Source organism: Lathamus discolor, chromosome Z (assembly GCF_037157495.1).
Source record: "Lathamus discolor isolate bLatDis1 chromosome Z, bLatDis1.hap1, whole genome shotgun sequence".
Classification (NCBI taxonomy): Eukaryota; Metazoa; Chordata; class Aves; order Psittaciformes; family Psittacidae; genus Lathamus; species Lathamus discolor.
The window spans coordinates 58,124,869-58,142,068 of record NC_088909.1 but is presented as its reverse complement, the minus strand read 5'-3'; the positions used below and the strand labels follow the sequence as shown (position 1 = coordinate 58,142,068).

The window sequence follows — 17,200 nt, the reverse complement described above, 5'->3', positions numbered from 1 at the left end:
AGCAGGAATTCAAAACCCAGCATGGAAACTTTGCCCCTGCCATTAGTACATTTAGGACTGAAGATGTGGATGTACACAGGGAACATAAATTTATCTATGCCTCGTATAAAGGATTTGAAAAGTGTAATGAGGAAGCTAATAAAAAATCCACAAGAAGCTGAATCTTGGCAGATCCTAGAAGTGGACAAAAAGGGGTCAGTGGAGGAAGGGGGCAGGAAGATAACATAAGGATAGAACAGATTAAATGAGTCTTGTGAGGCCAGTTTGCTTCTCCCTTGGACACAAAGGGCTTGCTGATTGCCCACTTGCTGCTTCTGTCTCTGGAATGCAGCATCATTTTTGTCTCTTTGGGTGGGAGGAAAGGCCGAGTCCCTGAAGGTGTGCCTGTACCTCTGTAATTTGAGAATGCCAAATACAACCCAGCAGCTTTGAGACTGTTTTCCTTAGTAGCCTCTTTGAGTCTGCAGAATGCTAATGACAGGGTTTATTAGGACAACAACCCCTGAAGGGGATAGATAATGTTGTGTGGAGGCAGGACCCACATCCAGAGCCCCAGGGTTCACATGAAGGGCACTCCTTCTGACATCTCTGACACATGAAATGAGCAAAGCTTTGCATTCCTCCATTAGTGAGAGAAACTTCTGTTCCATCATATTAATGCAACTGCCAAAATCAGCCAGGTCAAACAACTGTGTGCTCTTTCTGCTCAGGTACTGACAGTTTGGTAATCATCAGCTTCTTATCAATGCTGGGGTTAACCCACTGCTACCATTATTGGGCAGCTACAGTAGGAAAACTTTGATCTTGTAAAATGTGTTCTAAGCTAGTGGGATTTCAAGTCCTTAATACCTTTGGAAAAGAAGCAGTGGCGTGGAATGGGAGCAGGTCCAGTGGCAGAGGGGGCTGTGAATCCTGCGGCTCAAACATAGCATTGGTTGTTTCCTTCCCTTACTGGTAACATAACACTGGCTTCTAGTATAGTCACTTACCTGAGGGTTGCCTTCCCTAACCAGCCTAAGGCTTTAGCAGTGGAAAACTCTCAGTATGCCAGTGCAGATGGAGCCCCAGTGGCTAAGACTGACTGAACAGAAGCTGTTCATTGTAACTCACTTTTTACAAAATGAGGTTGTAAAATTTTCCCTTATTGTAGCTGCTATAAACTTGGCCTTATAATCAGTGGGAAATATTTTTCTGGCTTTAATTTGTCATTATCAGGAGGTTTGACTTTGTCCAAAGGTAAAAATAGGAACTCCTGGGACTATGCTCTTGGTCTTTTAGTTTGTGTTCTGGTACCTTAGCTTTTCCTGATTTGGAAATACTGTTAAAAGCAAGAAGATTTACATTAGATTTAGTGTTAAACATTTCCTGCTTCAGAAATTGTTTTAATTTTGGTGGCAAATCGTGAAACCAAGCTGCTTTATCAATTACCCTTGTTTTCCATATGTTGTTTAGATTGTCTAGTGTAATTCCACAGGACTTCCTCCCTCTCATTCTGGGAGAAGTAAAGTATGAGCACACCCCACATGAGTGCATGGTGCTCATGTTTGAAAGTAGTATCTTCCTCTTAAACAGTGTGTACAGAAAGCAGGCATCTAAAGGCAGCTAATCTGCAACTTAGTTGATCACATCACCCACTTTGCTTCTCTTTCTTTGAGTCATTCTAAATATTTTATCTACCCTTTTTTCCCTTCATAACTTCACTAACTGGGTAAAATGACTCCATGTTCTGCATCCCAACGTGTACTTTAAAAATATACTTGTGTGCATGCGTGAGGCAAAGTCATGAAATTTGCCCCGGAATTTCAAATGAAATTACCAAGTATAGGTTTCTTCAAGGGTGCTCAGGCAGGAATGTTGCCACTGCTGGTGTGGCCAGATTATATAGGTATTTCTCTGCCGTTTTGCAGAGGATCCTTTATAAACAGGGTTTGGTAATATCTTGGTTACATAAAGCTGAGGGCTGTCTATGTGCTTGCTATGGTATGACTGCCTCCAATATGGCTTACCAAATTTCACCAGTAAGATATGGTTAGGGTTATATTTCTCTGCTCACCATATGAGAGCAGGGTGAGGTCACTTTGTGATATGCGTGAAAAATGACTTTGCCTGCCACTTAACATTACAGAGCATAAGCTGTCTCCTAGCCTTGTGCCAAAAGGTTAAACTAAGTAGAGATTTGGGGATGAGGAGGAGCATCCTTTTCTTTCCTCAGTTTTGCTTGTATTTCACTCCTTTCAGTTCGTTTCAGAGAATAAGAGACCATGGAGTGGGATGAAGAAAATTCCTCTGTAAGAGTTCTTGCCTGTGGGGACACTGTGGGTTGGAGTACTGTATGACTACTTTCAGTGTCTCCATTCTTAGTCATTGTGTCCCAAGAGCTGTGTCTTCCAGGAACTCAGCTTCATCAGGCACCTGATGTCAATATGATGTCTTTGTCCACCTCATGGACTGATGAACCCTAAAGTGATCTGGACCTGTAGGAGGAATAGGATGTCTGTTTTGCAGTTTGGCTTCCATCCAGTGAAATTGTTTGAGACAGTACACTGCATTCTCTAGATCATTGGCTGGATCTTCCACACACTGAACTTTCAGTTTTCCAGTGCAGATACCTGTGGGACTCACTTGAGCCATTCATGTCCCTGCTCTACAGATGATCAGGAATTCTCCTGTGCTTGCATTTGCATCCTTTCAGGGAGCACTGGCAGTTTTGAACACTTCTCCATGAGTTTACTGGGCTCACAGGCTGCTATTGGAGAATACTTTGATTACTGAAAAGGCAGCAGAAGAACCCAGCCATGGGAGGCACATAGAAGGGATGAACTGTCCTTTGTGCCTCACAGTTAAGTGATAATTTTTGCTGAAGTTTCTCTTTTTTTATTTATGGGGCTTTTTTTCATGGGTAGCTTAATAAACTGCCTCATGTCATGGCTTTGTTACAGGCCGGTAACTAATCGAGCCACCTATAGGTGTCATATTCACCTCTCTGGAGCATGTTATATGAATTTATCTGTATAATACTTGGAAACAGTCTAAAGCAATTACAGCAGATGACCATTGCCATGGGCATTTCCAGAAATTTTCTGAGTAATTGTAAGTTCTGTATCTCTAAAACATTCTTGAAATTTTTTTTTCAGTGACCCATAGAGTCTCCGGCACCAGAAGTCCTGAGCACTCCCTGCCCAGCCAGAGATAAACATCCTGCTTTCTGATCTCCCCTGAGGCTAGAATTATTTGTGCCATTTTACACTATTAGCATCATGTGCTGTAGCTGTTCCCACCACTTCTTGCAGGTCAGCGCTCCAGCTCAGGTTTCCTAACAAACAGTTTTGCTCTTCACATGTATGTCCAGTGATTCATTGTCTTGGGACATTTGTAGGTGGTGAGGTCCTGGCATGTTTCTGAGGCAGATGGTAAGTGCCATTTTTCTACTAAGGAAAACACAACAGACATGAAGAATTATGTGGGCTTGTGAGTTTCCTTTTAAATGACTCTAAAGAGAAGGCCAAGACAATTTGTGTGTCAGCTTGAAACTGTGGATTTTGCTGAAATTCAGAGAGTAACAGTTTTCCACAGTCTCACAATCTTTTTATATATGAAAAAAAAAAAAAAATCAGGAACAGAAGCAGAACTTCTGTTAAGCAGCATTTCCTTATCCATTTCACTAGATGCAGAAAATTTTCAGCCTCATGATGGCTCAAATTCAGGAGCCTCTGCTGAAACCCACAGTCCTAGCAGAGAGAATGCCTAGGTAAGAATGCCTCTGTGCACGGGCAACAAAAATTGCAAGCAGGGGACATGGATTTTATGGCAACAGTAGTAGCCTGTATTCTGCAGGATTGGGTACTGCTACCGAGGAAGGTCAGGAGCTATCAATGCATTTCTAAATGTGTGGACTAGTCTACAAGTGCACATTAGTCAAACAGCATTGTTTGAGCATATTGCCTGTTGTGGTCCCTGCATGCCATCTCCTTTCAGTGCAGATTAAAGGCTGGCGTCTTACTTACTCTCCAGTAGAGTGCATGGCTGAGCTGGTGCACACAACAGCTTCTTAGTTTCTCTTTTGAGTTTGAACACAGAAGAACAGAGATTCATCACTCCCCACCCCCTACCAGAGTAAGTTGACCTCACAGAGACATCTCTTCACCTAGTGGTGCGAAGATAATGCAGGGCTGTGTACAGAAAGAAAAGAGCAGGCTTTCTGATGGGACAGGGCCCAGGGCTTTTCTTTTGGGGGGCATTCAAGTGTGTTAGGCTAAAGTAGAAAACAGGTGAAAGAGGCCTACTCCCTGTCATGTGACTTTGGGCTAAGTCTTCCTTGCAGGATAGCTGCTTAATCTTAAACCTTGAAGAGTGAATCTTTCTTATGTTTCTCACAGTTGCATTTGATGATCAGGTCTCTCACATACCACCAGGCTCTTTCTGTGGCAGTTAGTTCCCAGGAAAGGGGCAGAAGTGCTGACTCTAGAGAGGCTCCTGGTGGGGTCCTGTACCTCAGATCCTCTCCCTTCTCTCTTTTTTTTCATTTTGCACCTTGCTCACATTGAGCTTGTAGGTCCTCTGAGCCCCGGACCAACTCTGTCTCACAAAGCATGCATGATGTACCTTTTGTATAGCAAGCACTGACATCTCTTGATCCTTTTATATACCTAGCCTGAGCAGTTCCTGGTTGGTCATGTCTTCTGAACAATCTAGTATCACATACCTGTTTGTATTTGTACGCATCTGTTTCACACTTATCTATTTATTTGTTCTGTTCTCTTTTGAGGAGTATTAGCACATCATTTTTCTTTCCAATGCAGACATAACTCGTTGCATTGGCAACAGTGAGCAAAGGCTTCCTGTAAAAGCCTGTGCATGTGATTGTGATTTATTAAAAGGTATTCTTATCACTCCATCAAGTTAAAAAGAAGATTAAGGCCCAGCTTAAGGAAATCACTCAAGCAGGCTGACTGATTGAAATGGGATTCATCCATGTGCTACAGTAATTTCCCACACACCAGTCTAAATCACTGCTCTGAGCAAGCATAACTGAAGATTGATGGGAGGTAGTATGTTTGGTGATGTGATGTGAGCAGCTATTCAGTAGCTCACTCTTGAAATGTGTGAGACTGTAAGCTCTTTAACCTGCCATGAAGAAAATTATTTTGCCACTATAGATTGCTTATCTTTGTCTTGTTCCTTTCCTCCTGAAAGCCTTGGATTAGGAAAATATTAGTTCAGAGCCTTGGCTTTTTATTGCTGAGGGTGGCACTGAGCTCATCCAACATAGCTCGCATGAGACAAATACCTAGTCTGAGCTTGCTGTATACACTGCTCCTATCCTCATTAATAGAGATACACTTTTAGAAAAAGTCTAAGCTGTCTTACCTCATCCCTGTTTACAAGGGTTGGATCACCTTTGGGAATCACCCCTTTCTCTACTGTCTAGAAGCAGGGGAGGAAGAGTGAATCCCCATTCCCTTTACATATACATTTTCTCTTTGTAAAAGGTGTGAGATAAGTATATATGGTCTGGCATCTTATATACCTTCTGTTGGCCTTCCAGTGGCTAATTTTACTCAGTTAAAATGTTTAATTACAGTCATTCCTGTTCCCTGATGCGTCTGGTGTTTTTGCTGATATGAGCTAATTCTCAGTCAACTAACTGACCTGGGCCTGAGCCATTGGCAAAAAACAGATACCAACTGTATTAAGTTAGGGCCATATAATGGCACATTAGCTTTACTCTTTCTGAAGGCAAAAAGGGTTAGGAGCTGCAGGAAAATCAGTTACTGGGTGAGAAAATATGATACTCAGTGAGCATGCATTGCAGTGTTTGGTTGAAAAGTTTCATTTGAGCTGGATTGTTTGCATTCTTAGTATCTCAGGGAACCTTCATTTTGATAAAAGTCTGTGCTCAAATGGCACCATCCAACTGCGATGCTTTAAGCTGGTAGTTCATAAGCTCTTGGTGTTATAGCAGGAGAAACTGGAAATTTGTGCTCCAACTCATTGAATCCATTTTGGAGTGAAAAATCATAAATCTGTTTGGTATAGTCCCCTGTTAATCTCATCACTATTGGACTTCCCTTTCTATCTCCTTGCTACTTGGATCATTCTGGTGTTTTTATTGCATGTACTTATGAAGAACATTAACAGAAAACAAGTTTTTTTTCTGAAGCTATTTGTCAGTTTTAGAACTGCTTACATCTAGAGAAGCAAGGGAGCTCTCTAATAAGACAATTTCTCAAAGCTTAATTTTAATTAATTTAGGCTCTTTAATGAACAAATGTTTTCAAGAAAGCTAAATCTATGAGGAACTGTACAAGGTCTCTGTTGTCCATCTGCTTCTCAGCAGCCTTGTTTAATAAGGCGTTAGAGTGATGGTGGAAGTCAGTGAGCATGCAGATCACTGTGCAGAGCATACAGTCATCCAGGAATAACTCCTGCATCCTTTGAGTAATCATTTACTCACTATGATACTGAATTATGGGCTGAGCAGCCACCACATCTTTCTGAAAATGGAGCAGAGACATAAATCAGAGAATTGGGACAGATGTAAGCTAGGTTAAGTCCACTCAAAAATGTTGTCAGCACATCTGAAGTGGTGTTTCTGTCTCTGATGGCTTATACAAAGGAATGAAAGGGGTTGATCTAAGTCATTGGTTTCAGAGCTATTTTCCTATCTCTGCAGTTGGATGATTCTTAATAATTTTAAAATTGTTAATGATGCTGACTGACATCTCAGTGCATTTATGCCAGAGTATGTTAAAATGATGCCTGCACTGTGGTCGGATTCTGACCTTTTTTGCACCACTACGAGTTGTAGACTTGGTGCTGCTCCTGAACAGGTGTCTCTCAACTTCATTTCTTATTGCACCAGGAAATTGAGAATGGCCAGATAATTCAACAATCTGTGGGACCAGAGTAATTTTAGTCACATCTGCATTTAGAGAGGCAGAATGTGGTAACTGAAGTGACCTTGGGCAAGCTAAGCAATCATTTGTTAGAGATCTTGTGTTTCTGGTTCATGTTGGTGGCAAGTGATAAAACACTACCTGCCCTGAGTGTAGCACACCTCCAATGATGAGGAAGGACTTTGTTGTTCTTCTCTCTTTCCCTGTGCTCATTGAGTTCTGATGTCATTTTTCTCTTAAATGCAGGTCACTTCATGGGCAACAACACAGTGATTGATGTTTTGAGGAGAGAAGGGTACGAGGTAGAACACACTCCAGCTGGACAAGCCATCAACAAGTAATGCATGCTTTTATCTAGTGAGCAGCCATTGGGAGGGTGGGTAAACAATCAAGAAGAGGTAATGGCAGCTGGAACTATCCCTAACAATGACCTGGGCTCTGTCTCTCCTCCCCAGCAGTTTGCTTTTCTCTTCCATGAGGCAGTTTGGAAACAGGATTTTATCTGTTTTGGGTTTGGGTTTTTGGTGGGGTTTTTTTGTAGGATTTTTTTTTTTTTATTGGTTGGTTTATATATTGTTATGTTGGGGTTTATTCATAAAATAATATTCATGAAATAGAAATATTTTTCCCATGTTAGTTTTTAACTCTTAAATAGGCAACCATAGAGTATGCATATTTGTTTTATCATATCTGGATGATGTCTTATGCCTTAGAGGGTTCCAACCTCCTCCTTCCTTCAAGTGTTTGCCCTGCATTTTAACACTTCCATTCTTTTACAGTGCTATTTTTGATTCTTTCTAGTTTCTCTCAGCCTGGAATCCAACTGACCAGAGCCCAACCCAGCCTCTTTGCAAGCTGTCCCCATGACTGATTGCTCTCATGTCCCCTGCTCTCTCCTGCATTTTTAAGCCAAGATACTTGCTGTTCTGGTTCATCTTGCAGCTGTCCTTTGGGATACATCGTTTCTCTTTTTATCTCTCACTGGGTGCCTTTATCCATCTCCATGGTTTCAGCAACTACAGAATGCTAAATAATCTCCTCCATGCTCTGCCGAGAATTACATGTGCTCTTGACTTACCGCTTCCTGGACTTCTTGCCACCATCCTAGGGTCTGTAATCATTGTCTCCCCTTCTCCAGACTCTTGCTAAACACATGTTCTTGTGTCTCTGGGTATAGCTGCTTTTTCTCATATTCACTGCTAAAAGACCACAGTGAAAACAAGGTTTTATCCCAGATATGGTACTCTTTCCCTTTTATTCTCTTTGCCAGGAATCAGGCAGGCTATCCCTCACTGCTCACATCTCCATCCCTTACATCTTCATCACTTACATCTGCTTACATCTGCATCCCTTACATCTTCATCCATTACATCTCACCCATATTTCTGATATGGGGCTCTCAGGTAGGATGATCACCCTTTCTGCAGAGTTCTTATTCTGTGGTACAAAATAATAACAGATGTTTTTCTCATACTCTGGTTGCTTCACCTTTCTCTTTGTACGCGTTTGCTGCTTTTTTCAGACCAGGAGATTCAAACTCTGTCAAGTCATGTTTTGCTCCGATTCTTGACATGGACATACATCATTAACTTTCTGTGCACTGAAACGAACTGAGCCAAGACTCATCCTCAGGAGCACATGAATGCAACTCCTAACACTGTTGCCACCAATGGGCAGGTAGTTTGACATGGAGAAACTCCCTGTGCTGAAGCACAAGACTTCATTGTCCTTTACACTTAAGTCACATTAGACAATCCAGTGTAACAGTGTTTATATGATAATCAAAAAACTGACGGGCTGAAACTTTTGTGGTAGTGTTTTTTATTCCCCAGAAAGTTCATAGCTTAGGTATTCCTAAAAATAGCCATAGCAGCTTCTTAAAGCTTAAAGGGAGATAGATAAAGATGTACTTGAGAATAAAGAAAACCCAAGACTGCTCTGTAAAGGTATAGCTGTAAGGAAGTCAAGAGCAGACAACTGTGGAAAGGACGGCTAGATCTCACTCATCAGGGAAGCAGGTGTCAATGATACTCAGAGTAGTTTGGGACCCAAGTGGTTTGGCACCGCTGGTTTGGCACCCAGTTTTCTGACCACATCATGGGTGTTCATTGTTAGGCCAGTGACTCTTGTGCCTTGAAAACCCACAGTCTGAATTAGTTGCATCTCAAACATTTCATTAGGGTTACTGGACAGAACATCTTTCCTGAAGTCTTTTAAAGCTGAGTGAAAAAGCTAAATAAGATGTCAGTTTAGTGTTTTCTTTGGGAAAAGGCATTTACATTTCTTGATTACTTGAAAAGTGATTTAAAAATATGAAACAAGTTTCAAGAAAAATGTGAGTTCTAAAGGAGAAGAGCATTTGAGGTGAGGGAAAACCTGTAGAGAAGAGTATGTCTGAGTCTTGGGGTTTGCATGATGGGTTTCACTTGATTGCTATACTGGGCTTGTTGCAGGAACAAATACCAGGCCAGTCTGTGTCAATAAAACCATATCCAGCTACTGTCCTAGGTAGCGGTGCTGCACTCAGTCCAGTCAATGCCTATCTGCTATTTCACAAGACAAAATTTAGAGAGGCAAGAACTGGAAGTGATTGAACTGAAAGCATTCAAGTGGCTGTTTTACTGTCAGACACAGTAGCTGAGCAGTCCTAGAACAAGAGCATGAAGAAGTCTGCAGTTGTCTCCCTTCCCTGCAACATGACATTGTGCAATAGCAGCACAGTCCGCAGCTTCATGTACTCTGGCTAAACCCAAAGACTCTTGCAAGGTATCTTGTGCCTCTGTGAATGCAGAAAGATGAGGGATCATTATGCATATTTTTCTGTAACAGAAAGACTGTTGAGTGCAGTCACACAATTCCACCTGCAGATATGACTGCTTGAGGTGTCCTGCCCATATCACGTGAAGGGGATGAGTGCTAGTAGTGGCATGTAGAGTTTGAGGGCTTTTTCTTTGTGGTGTCACCAAAGCAAGGAAGGCAAAAGAGGTGCTCCAACCAAGCAGTAGCGCAAAGGACAGTTTATAAATAGTGCCACAAGTTCAATCAAGCTCCTACTGTCTTATTTTGGGCTTTAACTGTTGTTCCTGATTTTAGAATGCATATATATATTATAAAATATTCATCACATAATCACAGTTGTAATTAAGGTGCTTCCTGGCTCCTCCCTTAGCTGCTGTGCTGGGAGAGCGAATTGGCCTTGGGGACAAAGGATATTCTGTGCCTTTCACTGTCAGTCCCTGGAAGAATTGCCTGCAGGAAGTGTTGCAAAGGAGGTTATGCATATGACTGTCTGTTATTAATAGTGTTTTGAGGTTGCAGGAGTCAGAATAAAGGACTGGCCATGCAGCTTGGAGATAATCTTGGCTGTGCCTTTGGCAGTGTTGAGCTCCAGCATGGTATGGCCATGGGTTTGCTAGGGGAGGCTGCAGGCAGCAAGGCAGTCTAATCTGCAGAGGAGGGCTGCTGACCATTCAGTGACTTTCACAGTTAAGGAACAGGCACAGTGAAGAGAAATTGGGGAAAAGGGAAACATAAGCAGAGGACCTTCAGAAAAATCAAATCAGGTCACTGGAGACAACTGGCAGGGGGGTCACTGTGTAAGGCAGTTAAAGAGTGGGTGATGTGAAGATATTGTAGAGGAGAGCCAAAGGGTCATGCCACTTCAGAGATGACAGTGAGAGTGAGAATCACAAGGATTTTGAATGAGATCAATAGCCCAAGACCCATTCTGTGCCAGTCTCTGTCACATAAAGTGTACCGCATGATCAACCTGTGATTTTCCTTTCAGGAAATAAGATTAAATCCTCTTCATTTTCCATCTACTCTCCCTCATATTCCAGTCTACAACTTAATTTTTTCTTCAGGTTGGACTCTCTTTATTCTCCACCGAAGAGATAGGCCCACACTGACGGGCTAGCTTGAAAACTGCAGCCTCAATGAAACATGCCTCTTTCTCGACTTCCTTGTTTCTAAGCCATTGCAAGGGAGAAAGGAAGTGTGCTGTGGTTCAGGGAAGATTTCACTGATAAAAACCAGGTTTCTGCACAGCACTGTGTGGTCTTCTGTTACCTTTCTGTTCCCTCTCTGTTGCCTCTGAATTTCAACCCAAGTCCGGTCTCCAATTTTGTCTTGTTACAGAGGACTCCTGCATCTTTTCTGTTCATGAAGTAGCCATAAAGATCAGTCAGATATTTGTACTGTGCCAGGAGTGGATAAGAGACTGCAGCCTACCTTCCTGGGAACATAGATGAGGAGACGTTGCTTGCTTCAATTATAAGGGAACAGAGCTTGAGTAATCAGGGTGGAGCAAACTGATTATTTTTCAACAGATAACCTTTGCACAAAACTGGGTAAGAATAGTCCTTAGAGCTTTTTCTGGGCTCGACAGTGGTCCTTTGGGCTTCCAAGATTTGCCTTGTGAGAGAGCTCATGCATGCACATAGGCTCACAACAGTATCTTGGCTGGAGCTGCTTTGAAATCTGGATAATGCTGCCAGTCTAGTACAGGATCTGTGCAGCTAGAAACCCAAAGTCCTGACTCCTACTCCTTATTACTCGCTATGTGTGCAAAGCTCACTTCTGTGTTTTGAACAGAGAGCTGCAATTGCTCAGCCTGCTCCCCTCCATGTGGATGTCCATACTTGACTGATGTACCCCTTTAAAACCACCATTTCCTACTTCTTGTTCTGCTCACCTGAGTAGCAAAATAGCGTTACCTCCTTTTTCAGATCAGCATGGAGACAGTAAATACTTAGACTAGAAGTCAATGCCATGATAGTGAGTTGACCTCTGGTCTTCTATGTGTCAGACATACCTCCTCACCCAATGTTTTACACAGGCTATGCATTTGCTGCTGTGTACCATCTGGCTTCATGAAAGAAAAGATGAGAGAATGGTGAACTTGGCATTGCCACAGCTAATCTGCTGCAGACTACATGGCCCAAAGGGTTGCTTAGTAGTGTATTGAGGCATTTTCTTCAAAGACCGTAATTTGAAGATGCATTTCTGCAGTCATGAGCTAGTCTGTAGACTAGCTCATCACTTACCTTCTCCACTAGTAGGAGCTGTTGATCTAGGGCTGGCTCCTTCAGCTAGTGTGCCTTACTTATCCTGTTCCTACCTACACCTTTCTCATGCTCCCCAAGTTAGTTGGCTCTGGGCAGAAATTGCTGAAAGGAATAATCTGGTCTCTATTCTGCAGTACATCAGACTAGAGGAGTCTAGTCTTGACCTTCTCTGACTCTCAGGGTGATCTCTTTCTTTGTTCCTTCTAGATATGCAAAGTTATTCTCAAAAGTTATTCCAGCCTGATCCAGACTGCATTCTTTTCTCAGTTCCAGATTACCTCTTTTCCAAAGCTTTTTTCATTAAAGAGAACTATTTTGATCAGAAAATTGACTCAAAGACGATGGGGCAGGAATACAAGGCAGAGAAATATGCATCCAGCCAATGTAAGGGAGAAACACCTGGTTTATTATGTGCCTTGATGGTATCTGTACCAGGATCCTACCTCAAAAGCACTTTCAAATATTGTCTGTGTTCCCTCTTTCTTCCAGCAGAAAACCTGCCAAAACCTTGTTAGCCTTTTCATCATCATCGCTGGCACATGGTCCCTACGTTGTGTCCCAGGAGCTCCCACTGCCGCTGCATCCCCAGAAGGAGGAGGAGGAAGAGGAAGAAGAGCTCCTGCCTCACCTGCTTCTCCCTGACAGTATTGATGTGCTGGAGAAGGTAGACAGGAAGTACAAAAAGAAGAAGAAGAAGCAGCAGAAGAAGCAAAGATTGAGACAGTTTAATGACCTCTGGGTTCGCCTAGAGGAAAGGTAGCTGGGGAAGGAGGAGGGTTTGTCATATAAACTGGACTTTACTTAGATTGCTTAATCCAGTATGTCAAGCTTCTGCAAGGGCTAGATATACACTGAAGTCTCGATCTGACCTTCTCCCTCACTGTGGTTCTTGCTGAAATATTTACTCAAGGCTGTTTGTGCTTTTAGTAATAAAATAGCTTCTGCATTAAGTTAGGTTTCTGGAAAATTAGGCATAATACAAATGGAAGCCTTGTCTGAACCATTTTGCATTTGGAATTGAGGGATTGTGAGCATATGGTGGTCCTTTTTATCACAGAAGGCTGTGTTCAGTGGTAGATGGTACATACCAAAGCCTTTGACCTTTATCCAAGAGCTGCTGCATATGTGGAAAATGTCATATCTGCCATATATGCTTCTTGCATTTGGACAGTATTTATGAAGTATTTCCAGTCTTTGTGTTCTTCCAGTCTTAAAAATTATGTGAGCCCCATGGCATTACTGAAGATCTGGAAAGGGGGATGGCAACCTAATGGATGATGGAGTTAATATAAAAATGGAGCATGTTGTGAGACAAAGATTCACACAAGCCCCCTTGTTATCATCTAGAAAAGCTTACTCACCTACAAGAACTATAGCAGCCTGCAAAAAAACCCCAACTTGTTCCTTAGTAGCTATAGTAGCTATAGGTATGTGTCTGAAGGTGTACTTTAATGGTGACTTCCTTTCAGATAACACATAGGCCTGAGTCTGCTGGCTTTTGTACTTTGTCCCTCTGTGTTTCTGCCAAACTCGGGTTGAAGGCATTTTATTTTTTGATGCTGTGACTAACCAGACAGGTCAGGATGATGACGAAGAGTCTGCAGTTCTTGAAATTAAGCCTCTACCTTCTTTTTTTTAACTCTGAAGAATATTTCTTCCTGCTCCCCAAGACACTGAGAATATCTGAGTTCTCCTATGCCTCTTATGTCATGTCGCTGGGTCACAGCTGTACCACTAGTTCGAGTAATACATTGCCCGGGTTGGCTCTAAGCAGGTGCAGCAGCTGTTGTTCTGTTCCAAGCATTCAGACATTTTAGACCAAACTCACCTTCTTCTCTAACAGAGTATTTTTGTGCCTTGTCTCTGCTCCTCCTTCCAGGAGGAGTAATTTGGAGAGAAAGGGAAACAATGCACACGGGGGTTTGCATGCACCTACACACAGTTCAATATTCACCAGTACAACAAATGCAAATATTGATAAGATTTGGTTTTGTCTTTTAGTGTATCATTTACTTTACAGTTCGCAAAAGCTGTTTGGTGAACTATTTTTTGGGTGTCTGTTGACAGTCTGTTGAGTTGAAATGCTAAGGGATGATCTGGAGTCTTTATGATCCCAAGCTCCCATCCTGCCTGCAGTCTGACACATGCAGTTTTTCACACACAGCTGTTCTCATGAAGCTCAGGGAAGTCAGTGAGCATCCTGATGTGAGATATGCATGCACTTGCAGCACCAGTGCCTTCAGAAGAAGAGGGAAGTTGGGAGGACGTGCTACTGTCGCTAAGCTGGAGGTTCATTAGGGCTGCATACTGGATTGCAACCACTGCAAGCAATAGTGAGGTAAAAGCGAAGCTGATGACAGCTCGGAAAACTACTGCCTAAATATGGGAGCACCAAATGCTTCCTTTGCTTTTGTCGTGAGAAGTGGCTGTCATCCACGCACGGTCCCCTCCCGTGTCTGTAAAGAAGGGAGGATCAGGCCCCTCCGGTCCCTGCCGTGCTGCTGCGGTCTGCCTAGTCAGCCGTGGGCCGAGCTGACAGCCCCACCTCGTGGCACAACCGCGACATGTCACCACTGAAACGGCGCAATCTCGCACGTTGCGCAGGGCTCGTCTCGCCGCTGTCTCAGCCGCTGGGCTGCGCATCCCCCCGGCTGCCCAGGCACAGGTAAACCTACCAGGTTTCTTATGCGTGGGCCATTCTGTGAGGCCGGCAAAGTGAAAAGCGCAGCGCAAGTGATTTCATACAGTTTTGCAGTGAGCTTGGCAGCATTGCTCTGATTGTATGCATCAGCTGTCAGCTGTGTTTCTTTGATGTGCTGCCAGCTGGCTTCTCTTCAGTTATTGTTCAAACCTTTGAGGCCTTTGGGTACGGAAGGATAAGTGTTTTAATAAAAGATACTAATTGCCTTCAATTCAAGTAATCAAAGCATTTTTGCTTAATGCAGATGGCCAAAATAAAGCAAGAAAAGGGAGTGAGTGGAGGAGAAATGACTCTACTTTTCTATTTGGCAGGTAGATTTGCTTGTAATTTTGGCCAGATTTGTCTTCTGGCTTACACAGCACCATGAGGCCCTGGGGTATACGTCAGCCTCATAGTTGTGAGGTCAAGCGTGGCTTTCAATGCTTTGCCAGAGAGCAACACCTTTGTGGTATCTTACCCTTTTGACTCCTGACCTACCATGGTGTGGGAGCTTCCTCAGTTCAGGACAGTTGGTATTAGCAGCGTGGAGCATACATATTTCTCTCCTCCATCATGTGTTGCCGTAATGGGAGTTCAGCATCATGTAGGCTCTGGCTCAGTTCTTGTTCATCACCACCTCAGAGTCCTCAGCACTGGGAGCTACTCTGGGGTCTTGTGATCTTTTCCCAGTAACTCTAGAATACATTTCTGGAAATGGCTTTTTCTCTCCTTAAAGCCTATCATGCAACCCCCTTCTAATTTCTGACGTGTTGGAGGAAACATGCAGTACAGGAACTAGTTTGGTCCATGCTAAGATGCACATACTGAAGCACGGCTGGGGAAGATGGATTGATTCAGCTGAAACCAGGTGCCTTACTCCTGCTGTGCTCAGCAAATGTGGCTGCAGTGACACTCCTCTGCAACAGAGCTTTTTTGGTTCTTATTTTCTGCGTAGCTGTAAGGCACTAGGAATACAGCTGTCTTGACTGACTGTGTGGGAACAGTGGGGAGGCTGGCTGGGTGGACCTGAGTGCAGCTTCCTAAATCTCTTCCTTGTTCTCCCTCAAGGCTGCTTCGCAGTTCAGCTGGACACCCTAATCCATGTGGGCTGAAGTGGGAGCTGCCCACACATAAGGAAGGGATGAGGCAGCACTCTGCCATTTGGAAACATAATCCTACTATGACAGACCATTCCTAGGAGCTCAGAAAACTGACAGTAGGGCACAGAGGCTGAACACCTCCTGCTCTGTGGGCACTAGGTAGTTGTGGGCTGAGTCTGGACTGATATTCTTTTCTTGCCTTGCAGTGCCACCAACCCTCCTCCCCGGATCCGCATCATTAATGGCTACATCACGGTTGAACCCCAGCCCCGCGGCCATGGACGGTCCAGTCACGTACGTGCGGACACTGGCAGCACTTATGAGCTCTCCTGTTCTCTCTTCCTTACGCTGCTGACTTTGACTTTGCATATGATAAGGCTTCATTGAAACATAGGGAGAGTCAAGCTGCAGGGCTCTGCAACTTGCAGTGAAAAAGGAACTTATGTGAAAAAAAACCCACCAACAACCAAAAATAGAAGACTCTGAGTGGGACACCTGTTCTTTGGGTGTTCTTAAACTGTCTCCTTTTCCTGAGTCTGGATCATTAACACTATTAACTGGTTTGACCTGCCCAATACAGGAGAAGATATTTTAATGAAAGTGTAATTTATCCTTCTCTTGCAGAAGAATAATTTCATGTTATCCCATAATGCTTTGGGGAGATTATAATGTTGCTATAACATAGCTGTTGTTTAGCTGTGTGAGCCCAACTAAATTCCTTTTTTTTTCACCTTCAGTGCCTTGTAAAATTATTTACATACCACTAACTTGTTTATTAGAACAGAATATTTTCATCATATGAGTGCAGCTGGGAAAGAGAGGTTGGTATTTTATGTCTCTACTGGTAATGGTTTTAATTCTTGCTTGTTAGGGCTCCAGATTATTGCATATAAAGGTTCATGACAACACCTTCTACAATAGAATAAAACAGTAAAGACTTGTTAACAGAATATTTCTGCTGTCTGTTTGGTAATGTTGTAAGATAGGTACTCCTCAACCTCCAGTAGCCAGACAAGTCTCATAAGCACAAACTAATGTACATTTAAGAAAAACAGCCTGGGGAACTTCACAGTCATAAAGTTGGACACTTTTAAAGTAAGCTCTCAAGAGCTGGTTTGAGAAGCCCAGATGCAGGTTTTCACTCGCTTTCTAATATATTGTTATTTTACAGCTGGATTCACTTTTGGGGAGAAAGGGCTTTCTTTTCTTAGTTACAAAGATGCACTGCAGGCCTGACAAACTGAGCACATACATATGTATTTACCAGAGCATCTGAGAGGGCCACCAAACACACTAGTATCAGAGTGTGTTCTGCCAGTTTCTAGCCTATGTACGGTATTGCTTCTCCCTTGCTTCCCCCCTGTGTAAAACAGCTGCTGTGTAAAGTAGCGCCAGGCAGACTTTTCTCTGTGTTCTCTCTTCCATGGATGCTCCTGAGCTTTGCCTCTGTGAGGGGAG

The 17,200-nt window shown here is 43.1% G+C and overlaps 1 protein-coding gene across 3 annotated transcripts in view; it reads left to right on the top strand.

Moving 5' to 3' along the window:
• Positions 1-17,137, top strand: part of TRABD2A (TraB domain containing 2A) — an 80,840-nt gene extending 63,703 nt beyond the window's left edge. The window contains exons 5-7 of one of the 3 annotated variants that reach the window (XM_065662070.1): positions 7,143-7,233; positions 12,455-12,718; positions 15,949-17,137. In XM_065662070.1, the coding sequence (XP_065518142.1) occupies positions 7,143-7,233; positions 12,455-12,718; positions 15,949-16,129 (536 nt within the window). In that variant the 3' untranslated portion in view covers positions 16,130-17,137. Of the gene's footprint in view, positions 1-7,142; positions 7,234-12,451; positions 12,719-15,948 lie in introns of all 3 variants that reach the window. The other 2 variants (XM_065662068.1, XM_065662071.1) reach the window with 2 other exon arrangements.
• Positions 17,138-17,200: the final 63 nt, after the last annotated feature.